We start from the raw sequence: 22,904 nt of genomic DNA on the forward strand, positions 1-22,904 counted from the left end.
GAGACTTTTTTTTATCTTTGAATTATTGATAGCAACATAAGGGAATTCATGAAATTTCTCTCACCCATTGAATAATTGTTCCTTTATAAACAAAAGTGGTTTGAGAGACAATGAAGTCATGAAGATTCTTTTTTTTATTTCTCTATGTGATTTGCTGTAAACTAGCTCTTGATGCGAATATGATTGACAGAAACATTCTTTTCATGAGTTAAGATCCCATACATCTGTAGTGTTCACAGTATGACTTTTAAATTCCCTCCACCTGTAATAAGAAAGTTTCTTAAAGTGTGTTTGCACACTGCATGCATAATGTTTGTGTAATACTTTGTGAAATGTCATGTTGCAGCATCCCTGGGTCTGCAGTTTGTGCCTATGACATGCTTGACATTGCCAATGTGTTTACTGGGAGATTCAAGGAACAGAAGTCTCCCGATTCCACCTGGACACCAGTTCCTGATGAACGAGTCCCTAAGCCTAGGTATGTGCTAATATTTATTTGGCTATTTTATACTTCTAGAAATGGGGGGGGGTACTTGATCCTTTGACAGTGAACATCCTGTGAACTGCATTCCGGTATTTTCCTTGCTAGCCAGGCAGTTACTGATGCCAGAACAATAGAAAGGCCTTGGAGACCATTTGCCCTCATCCCCTTAACCAAAATCCAGAACTATCTTATAGACATACAAAACGATGACTCTATAGTCTCTTGCTTAACCTTTATGCATGTATTTTATCTAATGTAATAACAGAATGATAGGAACCATCTGATATAGCCAGTCCCACTCGCCTGTAATTGGGAAAATTGAGGCCTACAGAGGTAAAGTATATTGTGTAAATTCACATAACTAGAGAAATTATTTTTGCTTCCCTCAATTTTACAGACTGATCTCTCTAATAATGTATGAAATGTAAACGGTGTTTCCCTGGATGTGAGGATCAAGCTGGGTCAGAGTTGACTCTAAGACTCCAGGCTGAGGACAGAAACAGTGGACTATTAGGATATTTCTGTTGTGCCATGTTCTGTTTGTAGTCACCTCTTTGCAAATTGTGCCCTAAAATTTCTCGCATGAAAGCCTATGGCCCAGAGACAACAGAGATTTCTTGGTCCCATGTAATCTTTCTTAGATCCTCCCAGGGAAACAGCTAATTCTAACTGAATACAAACAAGATGAAGCTCTACCCCCACTCCTGTGCCTTGCTGGTATGGGTTCCACATCCTCCACACATCCATTCCAAACTTGCAAACTAAGTTACATGGAAATAGCTCCACTGAATTTGCGTGACCCAGGAAAGAAGCCTAATGCCTTACTTTTTCATTTTGCTTTCTAACTTTCTACCCAAACCTCCCATCCTCCTGACATGAAATACCTATGAGTCTATGAGTGCATTTAATTGAACTAACTTAGATGCCAGTGAACTACTATACTCCAAGGAAACCCTCATGTCAGCATTCATCTTCATCACCTGAATTAACTGGTCTATTCAGACCCTGCTGCTTGTGGAGGACAGACATAGTGAGAAAAACATGCTCCTGCAATCTCTGCTAGATTCTCTAAGTCGTTGCCTGGGACTGTGAACCACCTTCTCAATAAGCAGAAAGGAGAAGTTCAGGCAAAGGGATCAGGTTTCAAGGAATACCAGCTCTCTATTTGGTGTGTGAAGATGGTATCACTCAGCCATCACCACCAGGACACATTTTTAAATGATTTTTCCACCACGGCAGGGCAGAGGACTTGCCCACATGCTTCCACACGCCTGCCTGGTCCCTGTTGTAGACATCAGGATGCATTCACTGGAAGGCTGAGTTGGCACCATGACACAGTAGACATGTGGCATGGAGGTAGGTCATGTCAACATCGTGAGAACCCCAACTCCTGTCCTGCACTAAGAAGCAACCAGATGCCTGGGCTCCTGGCTTCAGTGTTTCCCAGTCTGATTTTGCTGGGAAGTTCCTTCACTCCTGAAACCATAGATTTTCTTATTCAAGTGCATTTTGCTATATTCAATTATGAGGAAATGAACTTGCAGGAAAGAATCTTTATTATAATTGATTTTTTCATACCTGCCAAAATCACATAAAAATAAAAGCAGTAATTAAAAATTTTTTTAAAAGCCCTCAAATTCTGAGTCCCGTGTAATGAGAGATGGTTACACTGAGCCTTGCTGGTATGTATCCTGGTGACTTTCTGAACGTCTTTTCTACACTTATGGAAAAAGTCAACTAACTCCTCCCTTTGTAGAACAAATGCCCCCCAAGAACCTCTTGCGGGGTTTTGAGTAAGTAGAGCTATCCCTGGGATATGTGCAGACCACAAACTCACTTGTTTAGAGCTCCATCGCTGTTTGCTGGAGTTCATTTGTACTTCTGGAAGCAAGCCAAGCTGCCCCAACATGCAGCTGAACTGAGCTGGTGAAGGCTCCTTTATGGAATGAGGAGGCAGCCCAGAGGAAATCTCAGCGTGTTGTATTTGGTGGCATTCTGCATTGTTCAACTTCCTTCTCTTGCCTGCGGTACATTCTCTTTCATGCCAGATGCTTAGAGAAGCAGTTCATTGAAAGAATTTGCCATAAGGCATGAAATAAACCCCCTCCCTCCCACCCTTTGTTTCATTGTAGGCCAGGTTGCTGTGCTGGCTCATCCTCCTTAGAGAAATATGCCACCTCCAATGAATTTCCTGATGACACCCTGAACTTCATTAAGACTCACCCGCTCATGGATGAGGCAGTACCTTCCATCATCAACAGACCATGGTTCCTGAGAACGATGGTCAGGTGGGTGCCAAGCAAACCATGTCCAAAATGGATTTCTCTGACTTTGTTTCATGCTCATAGAATCTATCAGTGGTTCATGCTTTGAAATGCCACAAACATCTTCTGCTATCCTGGGCATTGATTCAGCTATGAAATGCTGGCAGGTTGGGTGGATGCCATCAAATCCCCATAGCCACATTCCCAGTGAGAAGAGTTCCAATATTTTCAGGCTAGTTGTACACATGCCAGCAATTAGAGGAAAGAAAGATATTTCCTTCCGGGTTGGCTCATTAATCCAGTCTGTGCAAAAATAGAGGAGTGGTGAAAGGGAACCAGTGATTGGATGTGGATACCTGTTTGGGTGGTTATGGTGGCAAAACATGCTGCAGATTTCACATGAGCATGGCCCCTGGATTATTAACTGTCAAACAGCATGTGTACCACATTTGCAGAAGTATGCCAGCATGAAGGGTTCATATTTTAGTATTAATTTTCTGAAGTGGTGGGCAAAGGAGATCTATAATAACATGAAGTATTCTTCCTTTTATTTATTTAGAGCTTACTTTTCAAATAGTACAATAGGTTTTCCCAAGTACCAACCAAGTATGGCAGTCTTCAAACAAATGTTAATTTATCATCATTTTTATACCCTGTCTTTTTTGAAAGATATTAAAGTATTTCGATAGCTCTTGGCTATTAGATAGGAACTGTGGTATATAATTTGCAGGAAGGCTCATGATTTCTGCCATGGTACTTAGGATAAATACATGTCTATGGCAGGCTGAATAACCAAGGGATTTCAGAGAAATCATGCCCAGTAGGACTTACTCTAGACACCCGGTTTGGGTTGCTTGTCATTATATATATTAATAGTGCCACCAACTCTCCACAATCAGAACTCTTACAGCCCTCTCTAACAATCAGAAAACTATCTAGTCTAGCATTTTGTTGATGAAAGCTTTGTACCTCTGAGGAAGAGTATGAAGAATGGTAGCTATTGCTTTTCAACCTTAAAAGGATTGTTAAATTAGTTCACTTATTATTTCTTATCCTCTCCATGGGAGACATCAGTCTTTCTTTGTTGGTCATGAAAAGGATCATTGTTGAGTGGTTTCAGATGGTTAGGGGTATTTATTATGGAACTTGGCCTCCACAACACACATACCTCTTTTCTCCCCTTTGGAGGCATACTAATGCTCTGCATATGGATATAAAGGACCAGAACAGCTTGAGAGAATTATTTATATGCATATATTTTTCCTGAGGTTATTATTGAAAGCTATGTCACAATTGAAGTGGAAAAGGGGACACTTATTGATAGACCACCAAAGAGATAAAAAATGTGATTCTATCATTTTAGATACCGCCTGACCAAAATTGCAGTAGATACTGCTGCTGGGCCATATCAGAATCACACTGTGGTTTTCCTGGGATCAGAAAAAGGAATCATCTTGAAGTTCTTGGCCAGGATAGGAAACAGTGGTTTCCTAAATGACAGTCTTTTCCTGGAGGAGATGAGCGTTTACAACCCAGAAAAGTAAGTAGAGTGTTTGATCCTTTCTTAGTAATAATTTGTTTTGCTTTATGGCCTCCTTTCATTCAGAGAAAATCATGACAGACTTCCATTTTATGCATTTGTAGGTGACTTTTCAAGCTGTTAGTAAAAAAATCTCTAGACACATTAAAAGCATTATTTTTTTTTTCTGGCCATTAATATGTGTGTGTGTGTGTGTGTGTGTGTGTGTGTGTGTGTGTGTGTGTGTGGTGTGTGTGTGTGTGTTTATAGATGCACATGTGTGTGCATGCCACAGAATCTGCTTCACCTTTAGTTAGATCACATTGAGAGATCACCTTGTGAACAGGGAAGTGAGGTGTGAGGGTGGTGGCACCAAAGAGAAAACTGATCCAAAGAACCTATGAATGATATTATTATGCCCCATAAAACTAGATGCAGTTATGATGGAGTAGAAGACAAAAGGATTATGGGCATGCAGCTGGATAGAGCCAGTAGCTCTCTGTACGTTGCATTCTCCACCTGTGTGATCAAGGTTCCTCTTGGCCGCTGTGAACGACACGGGAAGTGTAAAAAGTATGTATTTTGCTACATTGACAATTAGAAAATTCTGCTATGCTTAGAAAGGAGTCCTAGGTAGCTGACGATCATCTTCTTCCCACAGAACCTGTATTGCCTCCAGAGACCCATATTGTGGGTGGATAAAGGAAGCAGGTTCCTGTGTTCATCTGTCACCCAACAGCAGGTAAGGAGCCTGAGGTATGGGAGAGGTCAGAGTGGCCTTTGGCTGTGACACATTCTAGATGTGGGATTAGCTGCACTCACTCACAACACCAGCACTCAGCCTTCTGTGCACACACCTCAGCCACAGGACTGTCGGTGTTATCTTTCCTTTCCCATTTCATAGACTTCCTACGACATCATATGTGGCAGATTTCCAACTGAATAATCACCCTCACATGATTAAAAACACACAGAAAGGAAACACAGTGGGCTTCAACGTATTCCCTGGAGAGAGGGACAAGAAGGTGCCTGCCTTGATCATCACAGTGCAAGAACAGCAGAGAAAAGGAGCAACAGGATACCAATTAGATTAGTGAGGGGTTTGTCCAGCCATCGCAAAAACGACTCTTATAATTGACTGTACAGGGCTGAGAAGAAATTGCAGAGCATTTGTTAAGCCACACATTTATGCTGCAAGCATGGCGTATACATCCAATAAAGCTTCCTCCTCTGCCAAAGAACAGTTGACCCTATTACTCGTTAGGCAGTCAATCAATTCTTGGCAATTCTCCAGTTAGTCAGCTAGGACAGTCTACCACGCCTGTGATTTTAGTGTTTAAAATTGTTACCCTAGCTTTAAATACTTAAATGGTATTGGCTAAGACCTTTCTTTTTATGCTTTGACCTCAGTAGATGTGCAATCCAAAATAATAGTTGGAAAAATATTCAATTCATCTTTGACAGGTTACAGCAACTCAAGTAAGGTGCCATATGGCAGTACAGGGCTTTCCTTCAACAAAGCTATCCCTTGAGCCTCCCCAGATCCAAAGGGCAAACAACCATTTTCACATAGCTCTGAGCCTCCTTTCCTATTTTAGAGTAGCTAGACAAATTAATAGAAGGGCATAGCTGATGATCACCACCTGCATAATTTGAGGACAAGTATTCCCATAAACACATATAATGATAACTGTCAAATCTGACCTAGAAACTTGATTTAAGCAAGGAGTTGACTCACTATATATTATTAGCACAGCTTTGCTAGTAGCAGTGTTGTCATATTATAGAGTTAGAAATTTGTGTCTTTTCGTGGGATCTTCCAGGTAGAGGAGAAAGATCATAAAACCTGGGGAGGAAAGCTAAGAAATGACTTACCTTTTCTTGTGTATTCAACGGGTGAACAGAGATATAAAGGTATATTATGAACTATTTTTAATCAACACCAGAACTCCAAAATAGTTCCTTTAAGGCCTGCATACATATTTCAATGACTGACATTGCTCAAAACATGTGGAACTCTGCTTGGAGAGTCGGCTTCAGGGCCTGATGAATACTGGCTTTCATTACCACTAGAAATCTTTATCCTTTGAAGATGAATTTGATTTTTAATGCAGCAAAAGACATTAGAAACTAAACATGATGGATTATTAGATCAAAGTGTGACATTCAAAACAGTTTATATGGCTTACAGATAAACTCTGAAGGCATTCACAATATAGAAATTTCAAGTGTATTATGGAAATAAGCCTTGTCCAAAAAAGGGCAGATTCCTTTGGCTGATACTAGTGTGTTTTATTTTAAAAATCAAAATATTAGGTATTATTAAAATTGATATTGTTAATGTCATATAGCTTGTATAACCCATTGGTGGCCTTAATCGACTTATAAGAACATGGAGCATGCATGAGTGTAGATTCCTGAGGACTAGCACAGGGCTGGCAGTGAGCAGAAATCCTAAATGGTCCTAGCACAATGAACCAGCAGGTTCTGTCTCCACTCAGGCCCCACATATCCACGGGCCATTTGTACCTTTGAACACTTCAATATACAAGTTTCTGCTAGGCAAAGAAATAGAAAAAGGTCTCAGAAGGCAAGAATAATAGTGAAAGAGAAACTAGGGAAGAAAAGACTCCTTTTTAATTTATAGTCTTCTGCATTGCTTATATGAAGAGTGTTTTTTTTTAAACATCTAAACTTTTTAAATGTTTAAGAAATGCTTAGGGAACTAAAAAAAGAATGTAAATAATTTTACAAACTAATTAACTCCCTGAATAAGATCTGAATTAACTGCTTAAACCATGGATTCTCTTTGGAGATTCACATACGACTCATTTCTATAAACTTCAGAGATAAATTTTCAAGCTGTTATCTATTTCTTTTTTGCACCTGCCACTCGATTTATCAAACTGTGTTACTTTCTTTCATGAAACTTAACACTCATTCCTGAATCGTGGCTCAACTTATTTATTGTGTTTGTTTCTGTCTTTCTTTGTCTTCCTTTTTTTAAAGACTGACTTTTGAGCAGGACATAGAGCGTGGCAATACAGATGGCCTGGGAGACTGTCACAGTAAGTAAAGCTTTTTATCCATGTTCGTCTTTGAGTGAAGATGCTTTTATCACATGGCCTAGAAACATTATCCCACACATGGACTGAATGCAGCTGATGCCGAAACATGCATAAACAGAAATTGTCTTCTAAATATCAAGTAAAGAAAGTGAGGTGTGTAAAATCCAGTGTGGTCAATATTGTTGCTATAAATGCTGGCACCCGGGGCTAGGGTTGTGGCTCATCAGTAGAGTGTTCGCCTAGCACATGTGAGGCCCTGGGTTCGATCCTCAGTACCACATAAAAGTAAATAAATAAAACAAAGGTATTTTGTCCATGTACAACTAAAAAAATTAAAAATAAATTGAAAAATAAATGTTGGCACCCATTTTGTGGAACAAATTCACTCTAGAAGATATTAATTATAGCAAAGCAGTAAGTTATGTCAGCATTTCCATTACAAAAATGACAGTTTTGTTTTTTTCTTTAAAAATGTGCTATTATACTGTAACTTTTAGCCCAATAATAATAAGATTGATCATCGTGCTCTAACTTTTTAATTGAGACTGTTATATCCTTTTTTGAACATATTGACTAACGAAAGTGATTATTTTTTAAAAATAGATTTATGTATATTACCATTTGTGGTAGAAAAACACTTTCAGAAATAACTCATAAGCACAAAGTGATTCAAAATATCATTTTTATAGGAATTAGCTTACTGTGCCAATCTCAGAGTCCTCTGTTATTGAATGGTAGCATTTTATTTATCCATGACAACTAGACAGAATTACATATAAATTACAGTAATAATAGTACTGTCCTGTGTTGTTTTATGACCTCACTAATATCAATAGTCTCCTGAAAATGTTTTATTAATACTAATTTAAGGAATAATGCTAAGCTCTTAGAAAAATGTTTAGTTTACAATTTTTTTAAATGTTACATATGCTGAATTTCAAAACAACTTGCATTCACAATGGCACCAAAAATTATCTCCAAAGGGAATGAAACTGTATTACTTCTGATACTTGATTCTATAATGAAAATCTTGGAAATTATTCTAAGTCGTGTAGCCATGAGTATGGAAATTTCAGACTAACCTGTTGCCCAACTTTCTACCTTATGCTTTTCTACAGATCAGATATAATCAAATAAACGTGACTAATTTTTTGTTTACAAGGATAATGCAAAAAAAATCCTTATGTGTCTTCATATGCACAATTTACAAATTAAAATTAGCATAGGAGATAGTGTCATCACCAAAATGTCTGTCACATGCACATGTACCTTAGTGTGTAGTAATGAGACAATATGAGGTTTGATCACTGCACCTTAATTGTCTTGGTGCCTTATAGCTTAAGTTTTGGGGGAAACAGGTTTGGGTTTGGGGGAAAACAGGTTTGGAAACAGGTTTAATTAACTCACTTTAGTAAACCATTTTCATATTTTTATGAACTGGTGATATAAGCATCTGTAGAAAAATAGCAGTGTAGTTTTGGATTAAATCAGAAAATACATTAAGAATGTAAAGATTGCTGTGCCTCTAGAAAGTGTCCGATATATCAATAGTCTCACACCCATATCTGTGTTCTCAGGCAGAGGAAGCTAAGGAAACCTCTGTATACAGCATAGGGGAGACCCTTTGCTTTTTATTCTCAGGGTCATTTCAACAGTCAAGCCCCCTTCGCCTGCATTTGTTCTTTCTAGTGCGTCCCTGACCTTGAATTCCCTTCCTGAGCACCTTGGGGGGCTCACTCAGGGCAAGAAGTGAGCTGCATCTCCACCTGCCTGTCTTTCCCAAGGGCTTCTCTTCTCCCTGTGCTACTAGAACAGGAACTACTTGTATTAGACATACCTATTCATATATAGGTGTTCAGAGAGGAGTTAGGCAATTGGTGCATGATGACTGTTTAAAAGGACCTTAAGAGGAAATGAGGAGATCATAAGGAGCTGCGTAACACACTGAGAAAACCAGTGACCTGACCCAGAAACACAGCACACACACATACATATGTTGCTTTAAAAGCGTGTGGGTTTGATTTTTTTTGTTTTAATTTCCAAACTGAAACCCCTGCTGAGTTCAGAACATTGTGATACTGGACTCTTCTTTCTAGCATGGTCATGAGAATGAGAAGAGAAAATATAAAGAAAAGTTCTTTCTTTAAGCATGTGGTGCAGGTGCCTCTTATTTTATTCACATGCGTGTCATTACCAAAACGACATTAAGTAGGACTTGAATTCCCAGAATCACTTGTGATCACAGTGACCATTTCCTTTGCTGGACTCTTGGATTTTCCCTACCTCCTGGCAGTGACTTTGAGGAAACTCACTTGATGGAAGCGATACAGATGTGTGAAATCAGACCTAGTATAAAGCACCTTAGGTTCTAAGCAGGAATTAAGAGCACTTACTCAGTATCGGGGCTTGTGTGTTGGCATAGTTCTGATTAGCTCATTCCCACTTATTATGTAAGTCACACTAAGCAGAGTGTGAAACATCAAGTAACCTCCTCCTCCCTTTTGTCTTTCAGATTCCTTCGTGGCACTGAATGGTAAGGAAGATATTACTGTCATAATTTAATATCAGTGGAAATCTATCTGAGAAATCCTATTTCACTAATCCTCTTGAGCATTTTCAAACTTTAGGTTTCTTTTTAATTAATTTTTTATCCTCATTATTTTTTATAGACATTTCAACTCTTCTACCAGATCATGAAATGTCTTACAACACAGTGTATGGTCAGTTTATTGATATATATATATATATATATATATATATATATATATATATACATAATTTTTTTTATTCTTTAAGTCACTCATACTGTGGTAGTTTATAGTTTCATTCCTAAACATCATGGACCAGATTCTTTGTTACTTCAGAGCCCCAATTCACTAAAAATTATTTATAGATTTCACTGTGCTTCAAAAACCACTCTGCTTATATGAGACAGTTGATGTGGGAGACTGAGTCCTAAATTTTTAATCCTATATGTATATGTTATATACATGAAATATGCCAACCTTTGGGAATTTGGTGAATATATTTAATGAGTTCTTGAGGGAAAAGAAACTGCTTTTGGATCAGTATATCCAAGATAAAATAATATTGCTTATAACTAAAATAGACTATATAGCTCCTCAGCTGATAGAGAATACCATCCTGCAAAATGCTGGCTCTCAGAACTATACCTTCCACAGGGGAAAATCTATACCAGGTATAGACACCAGGTTCTTATTAGGCAAAACTTTCCAATGTAGCATGAAATTGGTCATCAAAATTTAAGCTCACAAAAAGTATGCATATTTAAACATATCTTCTTTCTTCAGAGAATATACAAGGAAGAGTGACGCAGTGGAAATGATATGCAAACAGGATTTATCCCATTGTTCTCAGACTGAAATACAGGAGCATTATATTAAACACAGCTACAAAGTCCATAAACAGAATATTCTGAACTCTTGGTGCAAAAAGTTGAGATGAAACCATTCCATTTAGATTTCTCAAGTGTACCACCAAATATTTATTAAGTAAACAATCCATGTGTTTTTTTTAAAATATCAAATGAAAAACATCTGTGCAATGGCAACTTTATGCTTTTGCATTTTAATGGTGACAAGAGTTCAGCTATTTATGCTTTGTATGCTTAAGATATGCAACAAAGGAATAGTGACAGGAGAGTATTTTAAATAAAGGGGTAGGTAATAAAAGAGACTGGGACAGTTAAGGCAAAGAAAGAAAAACAGAGGTAAGAAAGGAAAGCAATGAGGATGTGGGATTCAAAGAAATGGTTGAAGATGGCTACAAATGTGTTCAATAGCTCCATGTAAATGTTCACTCCCTGGGTCTGATTAGCATAAATAAAAAGCCTCTTTGAAGTCTTAAAGATCATCTTATGAATTGGAGCTGTACAATATGGAAAACCGTGCCTGGTTTCTCCTGACCAGCCCGCTGTGAAGTGAGGCAGGATGGAGTAGGTGAGCCCACAGAATTCATCCACCTTTAACATTCTCTCATCTACAATTCAAACCAGAATATTGAACACTATAGACTCAAAGAAAATCACTCAGGAAGCACATGTCATCTAGCTTAGCCTTAAGCCTTCAAAAAAAAAAAAAAACCAACTTAGCATCTGCTCTTTTCCAACATCATACTTTACAATCATTTCTGATAATTGAATTATCTTTATCAGATATTGAGAAATTCAGACCTTCAAACTAACTGAACCAGCAACCTCCCTAATGTTCATCAGTTATCCTAAGACCAAATTTAACTCCCAGGCAATTTCTTATATAGATAGAATAATTAAACCATAAAATGCTCTTCATGAACAAAAATCACTCTTCAAGCTATGGCTTTCTCTCTTATTTCCTTTTCAAAGGAAAGGTACCTTTTAATTCTTCCATATTAACACTTTAAAGAACAATGTCCATTCATCCTTATCTCTTGATCTATGGTTTCTGTAATGAAACTAAAGTTTCAGAATTTTCCTATCAGCTAATGATTCTGCCCATTTCAGGCTGAATATATTCAGTGTGAAGGCGTTAGGTGATTAATTGACCATTAAAATGAATGATGGTCTAGACAGGATGTACAAAAATACAGGAGAATTTTGAAACATATAAGCTATTATAAGAGATACCGATTTTGAAGTTAGTAAACCCAGAAGAGATTTTATTAACTCATCCAGCAAATATTTGGTATGTGCAAGGCAGTGGGCTAGATGATATATTTGTAGCATCAGAGGAAAGATCAGATTGCTATTTTTATGAGCACAAATATAGACAAGAGAGTCAATCCCAAAGTCTAAAGTGCACCCAAGCTGTTTCTAGCTGTGCTCTTTGCAAGTCCTGCTTTCTGTGGCTAAGTGCAGACCCATACAGCAAACCCTAAACCACAACTGCCCATCTCAGGAAAAAGGATCATTTCAATAAACCATGCAAACTTTCTATTGGCAAAAATTGTATGCAAACCAGTTACAAATACAAGTACCCCTTTTAGTGAATTGGGTCCTGATTTTTTTCCTTTTCTCTTCCTCTTTATTGATTTAGTGTCTCTTCTTTTATGTCTGTTTGACTACAGTCATTGTTAATAGGTTAGAGTAGTTCAAAGGGTCTCTAACCTCTAGAATCACAATGACTTGTAGATACAGAGAAACAATGTGATGTGCTAAACTTAACTTTTTAAATATATCTATTTCTTTGTGTTTTTTAAGTCATGTAGTGTAAGTTCTGTTGATTAAAATGTAATCTTTCTTATTGGACTGACAAGACAAAATTGTAGGTTGTAAATATATTGACATATAACACCATAGCTACAAATGATTGCCTATTTTCGTAGCACTATTTTGGTTACAAAGTCTCTTAGGCAATGCATAAGAATAATATAGCCTCTAAAATCAAATTATAAGAAGGAATATGAGTGATTTCCTTATAACTTTTTTTTTTAGCTTGAGGATATAATAGCACATATCTTGATTCAAACTGAGGACTGCTGCCTAAAATTTTAATGTGGTGATTCTAAAATTTTTGAGAATCAGGTATTGCTTTCCCTGATTGTTTAATTCACCACTAGCGCGTGTTCCTTATCCTCAAGCAAAAGTTTAAAAGATTATAGACCTCATGCAATTCTGTTTTTTTTCTTTTGAATAAATCAGATACATTGTTTCTCTAGATTTACATATAGAAAATTGAGATGTGGTGGGTATTAGACTAACGCTTTAGTGATAGGAAGAAGAGGCTGATTTCTCACATTTGTGTAAAACATTTTCCTACCTAACTACCATCTGGTCCGCATTAATTTCCTCTCATAGCCATAGCTTTCCATTACCAATGAGTTTTCCATGTATTTGCAACATATGGTCCAGGAAATCTTTCTACAGAGAATGTGTCCCTTAGGCATATATTTCCCCTAGATTACCATATTAAGAAATGTTCTCCCTAAACCATACTTATGGCATTACCATAAAATTGCCCCTTGAACACACTTAAATTGAAAGTGTTCAAAATGCATATCAATTCAGGTAAAAGAAATTCTTGCTACTTGGAGGGGAAGATTTTTCCTTCCTCCTTTTTCCTATCTCTCTACAAAACTATTTCTAATTGTTTGCTTATACTGAGTGCTAAATTCTCTCTTAGGCTGGCCATATATTTTACTAAAACAGTCTTGAATTCAGGAGTGGTAAATAGAGGTTATGTTTTAGACCTCGATGTAAGCAATGAGGAAATATAGGAAATTCCATGTTTCCCTTTCTCAGACTGATTTCCCTGCCCCTATTCTCTTATCAGTATTAGGAGATGAGATGTGAAACTCAGAAACATAAAAACAAAAAGTCTAGAAGCAAGCATTCCTTGAGTCTTAAATGCACATATTTTTAGCAGTGGGATATGAAGCAGACTATTTCAACAAAGCGGATGTTTGAAGCTGTGTGGGAGCCACACAAGTTCTGCATAGAAAGTGACTTCTTAAACATTACCAAAGCTTTATGGCAGTATTTAAGTGTGGTGTTTCCAGAGAAATCATCATAGCTTAGATGAGCCACTTGGCTTGCTTTACCCACCAAGCAAAATCCTAAAATAAAAAATTTTAAAAAAAATTTTAAATGTTTTCTGTAATTTGCAATACTATAGTCTCCCTGGATTCCAACATTCAATAATAATTGTGGGGGGAAAATAGAATGCAATGCATTTATCATTATTATCTCTCTTTCAGTATTTATTTATCATGCATACAGTGATCACATCCAAGGCTAGGGGTTTGGGAGTTATTGTGAATCTGCCCTACTTTCTATCAAAGGCACCGATTACACATGCACAGTAGTTGTCCTGATGTCTTTTTAAAAACTGTTCCAAGAGACTGCTATAGGTAAAATGGTTTAATAAGCCAAAGACTCCAGTAGAAATTCACAGGGTGGTTATATTTCATTTCACCAGACAGAATAGGTAGTAGGGCTTCTTTAAATCATTGTGACAGCTTAGATCAAAGCACCTGATAGAATCTGCATTCAATCTTGTGCAAGTGATGAAGCGAGAGCCTACAGCTGTGTTCACAGGAAATGTCCACTATATCTGCCGAAACTCCCAGCCTAGCCATTCCCCTGGCATTTGCCTATGGGAGGCTACTTTAAATCTCAAAATCTCTCTTTTTTTCTGGTTTGAATCATCTCAATGAGACCTCAAAAATAACATCTCATAAATATAAGTCATGAAACTATGAAACCAACTTTATTGGAATCAAACACACAAGGCACAGCCATAACACATAACAATTGAGGCCTCCTTCCCAGTGAAAAAGAGGTGGAGGCAGATCCCTTTGGAAAGCAGGAACTCCTTCCAGAACAGGGAGGGCCCATGAAGTTGAGCCCATGCTAAAGACAAGACTTTCCATGCAGCCGGCACGGGAAGGGCTCAGGACAGTTGAGCTACTTGCGATAGGAAAGACACATCCACTACCACCATAAACCTGTCTCGCCCATCATAGTGTCCCAGGGTGGACACTTTCTGTCTTTAATGCTGCCCTGGGGATGACCAGAGAAGGGCCAATAACATTTCTTCAGCCTCTAGTATCAGACACTGTGCTAGATACTTTGTCCATCCTGTCACTGTATCCTCCCAACACTGGGAGTGTCCTTATCCCCATGGTGTGCGAGGAGACACTAAGTGGTTCCTGGGGCTCACCCCCACCATTACCTCCAGTAATCCTTGCCATTTCTAGGGCCCTCTCCCCTCAGTCTCTCAGCCCACTCCTGGCCTCTGAGCAAGGGGAATGTGGGTCTCTCTGGTGATGTTTTCCCTAACTGTATTTGTGATGAAAACAGGGCACGCCAGTTCCCTCTTGCCCAGCACCACCACATCAGATGCAGCGGCTCGAGAGGGGTATGAGTCTAGGGGAGGAATTCCGGACTGGAAGGACCTGTTCGATTCACCTGACAGCACAGATCCTTTCGGGGCAGTGTCTTCCCATAATCACCAAGACAAGAAGGGTAAGGCCTTGGAAATGCCTCCTCCTTGGTGGGGAGAGTTGGGGGGAAAGCGGGGAGGACTATGTAACCGCTTCCAGCTGAGTCTAAACAGCATTTAGGAACCTCCAATGTACCACCACCGAAAACTTCTCAAAATTAAGACTGACAGTCCAACCCTCATATGAGGCTTGATCCTAAATTATTTCTGGACCAAAGAGAAACCACACAAAACAAATAACACTTCTCTGAGCTTCTTCCACCCAGGAGAGGTGTGGCCTGGCTCAAATCAGATGCTGGCTCCTGAGATCCCTCTCCACTCCTCTCAGTCACATGCTGTGATTTTTTTTTTTTTTTGGACCCTCTCTCTTCCCACCATAATGTGATGGAATGCTGTGCGGACTTTGGCAAGTAAATGTAATCCAAGTAAAAGCCCATTAATCAGTGAATTGAGAAATAGCCAGACAAAGTCTTTTCTGGCTGGTAGCATCTCTCCCTCTCACATGGTGCTGAATTTGAATAGGGCTGTGGTCCTCAGGCTACTGTAATTGCCCTCAGAGGACAACAGCTGAAACAAAAATATGTCATTTAATCAAGCAGAATTGCTATGCATTTAAAATGGAAAGGAAGCCATGCTAAATGAAAGGGACTCTACTGTGAACTGTCCTAAATTCTCCTTTGCTTTCTTTGCTCGACTGCGGACAGGAAATGTCATCTCTTTTTTCGCCATTTGCTGCTTCTGGTAACACATCCTACTTCAGTCACAGCTGCAACCAAAGAGGCCTTTACTTGTCCAAAAAACAGTCTTGTAAATCAGAGGCTGAAAAGCCCAGTTATGTTGCTGAGCTGTTTCCCCCCATTCAGAATTGTTAACTTCTATATGTTTTCAAGAGTTTCATGCAAACTGGGTGTGAGTTTCGAGGGCAGAGCAGCCCCCATGACCCCTGAAGACAAGTCTCTGTCATGTCCTCTCCCAGAGTTTTCTGCACACATATCTCCATCTTCACTTCAATAGAATATTTCCTGAGCAGACCCATGCTGAAGTTTCATCATGCTTTTTGCTTTCCCTCTCCTGAGAGGGCTCTGTACTCTCCTGTCCTATTTCCGGAGCCAAAATGTAAAGATCAACCCAACCCCTTTTATCTTGCTCTTGAGCATGTCCCTTTCACTGATTTTATTATTCTTCTATAGACTTTCACTCTTAATATGCCTTGCCTCAAATCTATTTAAAGGAAAAAAAAAAAAAAAGAAAAAGCAGGTTTTGTCTCACCAGCCTCTCTGTTCTTAACATCCCAAGAAAGCAACCAATGGAGGAGAAACTGCCTGACAGGCCACAAGCCCCAGCATGTGCCATTATTTGTGATGTGTGGCTCCAGACCTCAGATGTATTGGTCTTGGCTGTGTTCAAGAAGAGACAGCTTAGTAAAAATCACTTTGTTTTTGCCCACTGTGATTTTTTTTTTTTTTTTTTAGAAAAACAGTCTTTCCAGTAAAGTCCTAACTATGTCAACCAAATATCTAGCTGTTGGTTGCAGTAATTTACTCTTCACTGAGAGGAGTGGCATGGATTTTCTCCAATCGTTAACTCCCCAAAGGAATGGAGGTTCTCAAAGAGTCCAATTAACACTTTGACAGATTGTTTGAAAATTCGGCATTGTTCATTCTCTTGGGTCTTATTGTGAATGTTGACAAAGCTGGAAGCAGGCTGCATATTGTCAAACAATGGTGGCAGAGGTGATTGCATGGGTGTTTAACATGATCACTGTTCTTGTGCTATTAACTCCTTGCCTTGCCCTGTCAAACTTGAGTTTGATTTTGACAATTGATGATATGTTTGATGGGGCAATGCCAATGAGTTTGTTAAGCAGAAATTTGAAAAAGATATAGCTGAGTGTTCCTTTTACCATGATTTTTTTTTATGATTTTAATTTCCATTTTGCTCTGAATTATTATTTTTTTCTGTTTACCGTTCATGATTTATTTCAAGCTTTTGTTTTCGTTTTGCCAAGCACTATGTGGTATGACTTGGTGATGGCGTTACTCTGTTGGAAAAGTCTTGGTCCTTTTCTGACTCATTATGATTTCCCTTAACCTGAACCAATCTGTGACTCCCTTGCTTCTTTTCATTCCCTGACGTTGGTGCCTTAATGATGTCACACCCGTGTGTGCAGCATCTCCTGGGATGCGGGAGTTCCGTGGGTTTCCTTGAGGGCCTTTGGATGGGTGCTCTTTTCACTGGGTCGATTGTCTCATGGGAATGTGACATTTGTGTGCTCCAGCTTTGGAAGCTAAATATACTCTGGAATTGTTTCTAAAATATTCCTACATTTCCCTGCTAAGCAGAAAGTGTGTCTGCTGACCAGCGAGCTGAGGAAGAGGCAAGTGTCCAATGCCCACTGAAAAAGAGCCAGTGAGCAAAATGAGTTCAACAGCTCTCGTCTGCAGATCTGTTGATGCCCCTGGGCTGGTCCTCTTGTCTGCCCCAGTTCGTGCTCCAAACAGTTCTGCATTTCCAGAGTATGTTTGCTTGCCTTTTTCTTTCTTTTCCTTGCTGTGTCCTTCGTCTTGATTTAATTCCCGTGCGTCCTTCTCATTCTGTCCAAGCACTGCTCGCACCTTGCCATCTAACCCCCTTCTGCTACCATTGTTCTTAGCCTCCCCCTTTCACAGTAATAGGCCCAAAGCCCCCTGCCCTCTATGGAACATTCCAAGGCTCTTTCCTTCTAAACTAGGATCAGCATTTGGAAGCTGTATGTATATATAGTTCTCACTAACAAAGTGTAGGAGGAGACCTGCAAAGCATACAGAAGCATTATCATAGAAAAATGAAGTAATTTTCTCTCTCAGTAACTGGCCTTGCCCTTCATTACCCTACTGGCCTTGTCTAATGTCTCTTGTCCTTGCTGCTTTTCTTTAAAATTGCCTGATATCTTTCAAGCCCTGGATTCATTAGTAAAAAAACACAGTCGACCACTCTGTTTTATCTCTGGGTCCCTCGATGTCTGGAGCCTCCAGAGCCAGCCCTTTAATCACCAAGCTGATAAATTAGATGCAGCCCTGACTACTTCTTTCCTGGTTTGGCCACATCTAAAAATATATATTATTTATTCATCCAATAACTATTGAGGTGGTAATGGGTAGTTACATAGGGGCTCTAATTATATGTAAATAAGAAAGAAAACCCCATTTATTTTTAGATCTGGCTTATTCCCCACCTAACAGCAAAAGAAATAAGAGCTTCTTTTTTTAGGTTAAACAATCCTGAGAGTGAATAGCCACTCCTGTGCCTCTTGTTTCTTACCAAAAGTAACAATGTCATAAAACTGATTTCCAAGAAGACTGTAAGACTGGGTAGGAAGTTAGCCTGGTACAAAGTTGCTAGGACCGCTGTGTAGAAGAAATGTAAAATCTAAACACCAACTACTGCCATTAGGACACAGCACAAATCCTGAATGGAAGAGAAACCCATATTTCTGATTTTGTTTTATAGCGTTCTTGTGTGCTCTCAGAAAGTAGATGAAATAGTAAATATAGAAAAAGGAGTTCTCATTTACTGAAAAATGCCAGAATTGTACGCTTATATAATTTAGGGAATCTTTAAAGTGAAGTATTATCACATAATTATATTTGGGTAAAAGATACGGCCATTATAAATAAGGAAAGCATGGAGAAACAGAATTTGAGTTTGAGGTGACATGAATAATTTAAACCAAAATGTAAATGTTGACTATGTTTTAATCGATGTGCAAGCTGTTTGTGTAAGCAATTTGTAGTTGGGAAAATAATATTCCAGTAAGATTCATAAAGTCCGTAAAGGATGATGAGCACACTTAGTTATTGTATGAATCACAGAGTTTATCAACAATCCTCTCTATAGGTAATTACTCACTCCTTTCACTTACAGTGGCCTGTGGCTGTCTTGCCTCAGTGGTAAATGCAGCTCTGGACTTCATGATTTAGGGGCTCAGGGACAGCATGGCCTCAGGAATACTGAATCATATGGTAGAACTTTATACCTTTTGTAGTTCTCTTTCAGTGTGCTTGATTAGGTCAAGAAATAAGTCTCAGTTTGGTCCTTGATCATTAACAACTCCCTAAACTTGCCACCACCCCTGTTTGACAAAGAGAGGATGGGCTTTAGACTGCAGCTGTATCTTAGAGCTGGATCCAGCTGGAATTAACATTGTTTCACTTTCAGTTAATTTTATTTTTATAGTTACCCTCTATCTATGAAAAATGACACGTGTTTCCATTTATGTCAGTGTTGTAAAGTTTCCATTTGAAATACATTTTAAAGAGAATTTAAATACTAAGTACATAGTAATGCAGGAGGTAGTAGGGAAATAAAATCTTAAGTAAATAATTTGGTATGTGAGGCTCATTGGCATGGTTAACCTTGTACAATTAGCAATTCACTGAGTAAAGTTTAGGTATCTCTGGCCTAAAGCAATTAAAAGGATCTTGTAAAGATTAAACTACTACCAAGATCAGGAGACTGAGGCAGGAGGATCATAAGTTCAAGCCCAGTCTGGGCAATTTAGTGAGACCCTGTCACAAAAGAAAAAGTAAAAAGGGCTAGGAATGTAGCTTAGTAGTAGAATACCTCTGGATTCAATCCCCATTACAAAAAAAAAAAAAAAAAGGCAACAGCTGAGCATAGTGGTATATGTCTATAATCCCAGAGATTTGGGAGGCTGAGGCAGCAGATCACAAGTTGAGGCTAGCCTCAACAATGTAGCAAGACCTTATCTCAAAATTAAGAAGGGGTGGGGATGTAACTCAGTGGTAAAGTACCCCTGGGTTCAATCCCCTGTATCCTACCCGCAACACACACACAAAGAACTACTATCAAGAACTTTGCTTCTGTCAGTGGATGACCCCAAATCCTCTGTTGGTTGGGCACTGCAAAGCCAAGCATATGCGTGCATCAGTCTGAATGTTGAGATTACTTCATCTTGTGCTCTTCTGATTCCTTTTCAACCCTCCAAGCTTTATGTTTGGGTATGGGAAGTTTGGTCAAGTAGGAATTTAAAGAAAAATGGATTTAGGCTAAAAAGAAATTAGCCACTCTAGGCTTGTTAAGCATCTGGCAATTTTTTTTTCTCCATTCCCATAGTGAGCACCCTAGTGTAGGCTGTAGCTAGTAATTACTTAAATTGCAGAAGCTTACCTGCAGCATCTCTGCATCCCAGATACTTTTCTGGTATCCATAAGGACTCTAGTTCTATAGTTTCCCCCTGACTTGACATACCTTACTCTTTGCCCTTCTTTCCCTTTTCTACCATTCACTCTTTACCTATGCTGAATTCCAAACACTCAGAGCAATCTTTGTTTATGAACAGACAGAGATCTGCTCATGAGTGCACATAGTTAATAGTTAATAATTGCATTGTAACACCCTCCAATGCCTAAAATCTACAGCTTTGGGATTCTAAAGTTCCCAGTTCTCCCAATGAGAAGATAATTTCTTGGCTCCTGTCAAATCATATGTAAGTGATTTTATGTACAGAGAAATTTATTCCTGATGACAGTAATATGGAAAGGAAAATAGGCGTTCTTCTTTTTCTGACCTAAACTTGGACTGAATTTTTCCTGCCATTTTTTCAGTAACATTGCTGTAGCAAAAAATGTTTTCTGTAGCGTCTCAAGCAAAATTTATCACTCATTTTGTAGTGCAATTTCGATGTCAATGAGAAGTTTGGGGCTATCATAGAAACAGACATGGTTCCTGTCCAAGAAATATCAAACTGCCAGACAGACAAAACACAAGTAGACACAAAAGCAGAGAAAAAAAAATGCTTTATGGCCACTACTGTCTTTGTGAACAGAGAGAAAACATACACAAGAGACTTTAGAAAAAGATACTGGACAACTAAAGGCAACTTGGCAGGACAGAGCAAGGACACGACCTTCTGAAACCATTTTTCAGCTCCTTTGGTCTTTTCCTTCAGTACCAATATTATAGCAATAATATATCTCTACGCAGAGAAGGCAAGGAAAATGAGGGATGTTGGGTGCAGGATTCATGTTTAAAATTTTGCAGGAATGCTGGCCAACTCTGACTTTATTTTTAAAAATAGGTCAAGCTTTACTTCAAAAAAAAAAAAAACCACTAGGCTCACACTGATTTGCATAGCTTTTACTAGTGAGGCATAGTATGGCAGCCATTCTTTTAGATTTAAGGTAGAGCAAGACAGTCTTCAGGAGACTTTAGAGAAAGAGTTCAGTCTTATGGGGAGTCCTCTGAAAGGGTAAGGTCTCTTACTTCCATTGAACAATTGGAAAATAATTGAATCAGGGAGAAAAGAAACATGCATGGTCAGAGGCAAGGAACACTAAGAGGAGGAATAGATGGTTGATGTTCCAAGAATCCTTTTGAATTAGAGTTCATTTGTTTGTTTTGAGGACAACAGGAAATGCAAAATTCATAAGAAATCTGGTATACAGTGGTGCTACTGTTGTTGATAATGAAACATTAGATATTCTTAAAATTTAGTGTCAGTTTTTTTTATTTGTAAATTGTGCTATGCCTATCCTATAAAGATTCAATATTGTCTTTATAACTCAAACAATTTTAACCAACTAAATGTTTGAATGCCTATAAAGAATGTTTATGGCTGTAATCCCAGCATCTTGGGAGGCTGAGACAGGAGGATCAAGAGTTCAAAGCCAGCCTCAGCAATTTAACAAGGCCTTAAGTAAATTAGGAAGACCCTGTCTCAAAATATAGAAAAGGCTGGGGATGTGTGTCAACAGTTAAGCGCCCATGGGTTAGATCCCTGGTACCAAATAAATAAATAAATAAATGTTGTGGGAATCATTAGAAACACACTGTGGGGAAATAGAAGAGTAGGGTTGTTGCACAAAATATAATGTGCCCACTTAAATTTGAGCTTCAGATGCATCTGAGTACTGTTTTTAAATATTTAGATAAAACTAAATAATTTTACTGTAAGCATATCCCAAATATTGCATAGGACATACTATTTTCTGAAACATTACTGTTTATATCTGAAGTTTAAATTTAACCTAGTATCCTGTATATTTTTTGCTCTATTAATCCCATTAAAGAGGTTGCAGGTAATTTATTCAGTGAAGCTATAGAAGACATAGTCTTTAGATGGTATTGGCCCTTTAACTCTTGGAAACCTACAGTAACCCAAATCAGAGTTTGAGTAAAAAAAAAATTATTCACATTTAATTTCAGAAAATGATTACTCAAAGTTACATATATGTTTGTACTATGATAAAGAGTAATTTAAAAGATTATCACTGAAATCAAGTTTTCAAATGACACTTTTAAGTGAGGAAAGCTCAAGGAAAAAAAAAAAATTGTTCCTGAACAGGAGCACCATTAAAAACTATTGATTTTTTTAATTTTCTTTAACCTCAAGTTTTCATTAACATGCATTTTTGGTCTCATTTTCAGAAAGTACCAGAAAATAGTAGTGATCTTGATAACCCTGTTCACAAGGAAAGCTGTACAGAATCCTTTCCTTTTTTTCTTCACTCTTCAGCAGACATTCAGCAAACACGTACTAGACATAAACATGACGTTGAGTATTACAGAAGATACAGTTTTGAATTCAACGTAAGCCTGCCCTCAGGTAGCTTGCAGTCAGCCTAGCAA

The 22,904-nt window shown here is 38.4% G+C and overlaps 1 protein-coding gene across 5 annotated transcripts in view; it reads left to right on the forward strand.

The window, feature by feature from the left end:
* The window catches only part of Sema6a (semaphorin 6A), a 124,808-nt gene that overhangs the window by 86,022 nt on the left and 15,882 nt on the right, over positions 1-22,904 (forward strand). For 3 of the 5 annotated variants that reach the window (XM_021736033.3, XM_078048647.1, XM_078048640.1), the window contains exons 11-19: positions 347-478; positions 2,617-2,772; positions 4,112-4,288; positions 4,700-4,840; positions 4,929-5,009; positions 7,277-7,335; positions 9,848-9,868; positions 10,005-10,055; positions 15,134-15,298. In XM_021736033.3, the coding sequence (XP_021591708.2) occupies positions 347-478; positions 2,617-2,772; positions 4,112-4,288; positions 4,700-4,840; positions 4,929-5,009; positions 7,277-7,335; positions 9,848-9,868; positions 10,005-10,055; positions 15,134-15,298 (983 nt within the window). The remainder of the gene's footprint in view (positions 1-346; positions 479-2,616; positions 2,773-4,111; positions 4,289-4,699; positions 4,841-4,928; positions 5,010-7,276; positions 7,336-9,847; positions 9,869-10,004; positions 10,056-15,133; positions 15,299-22,904) is intronic. The other 2 variants (XM_005339498.5, XM_013364822.4) reach the window with 2 other exon arrangements.

Source organism: Ictidomys tridecemlineatus, chromosome 1 (assembly GCF_052094955.1).
Source record: "Ictidomys tridecemlineatus isolate mIctTri1 chromosome 1, mIctTri1.hap1, whole genome shotgun sequence".
In the NCBI taxonomy this organism is placed as follows: Eukaryota; Metazoa; Chordata; class Mammalia; order Rodentia; family Sciuridae; genus Ictidomys; species Ictidomys tridecemlineatus.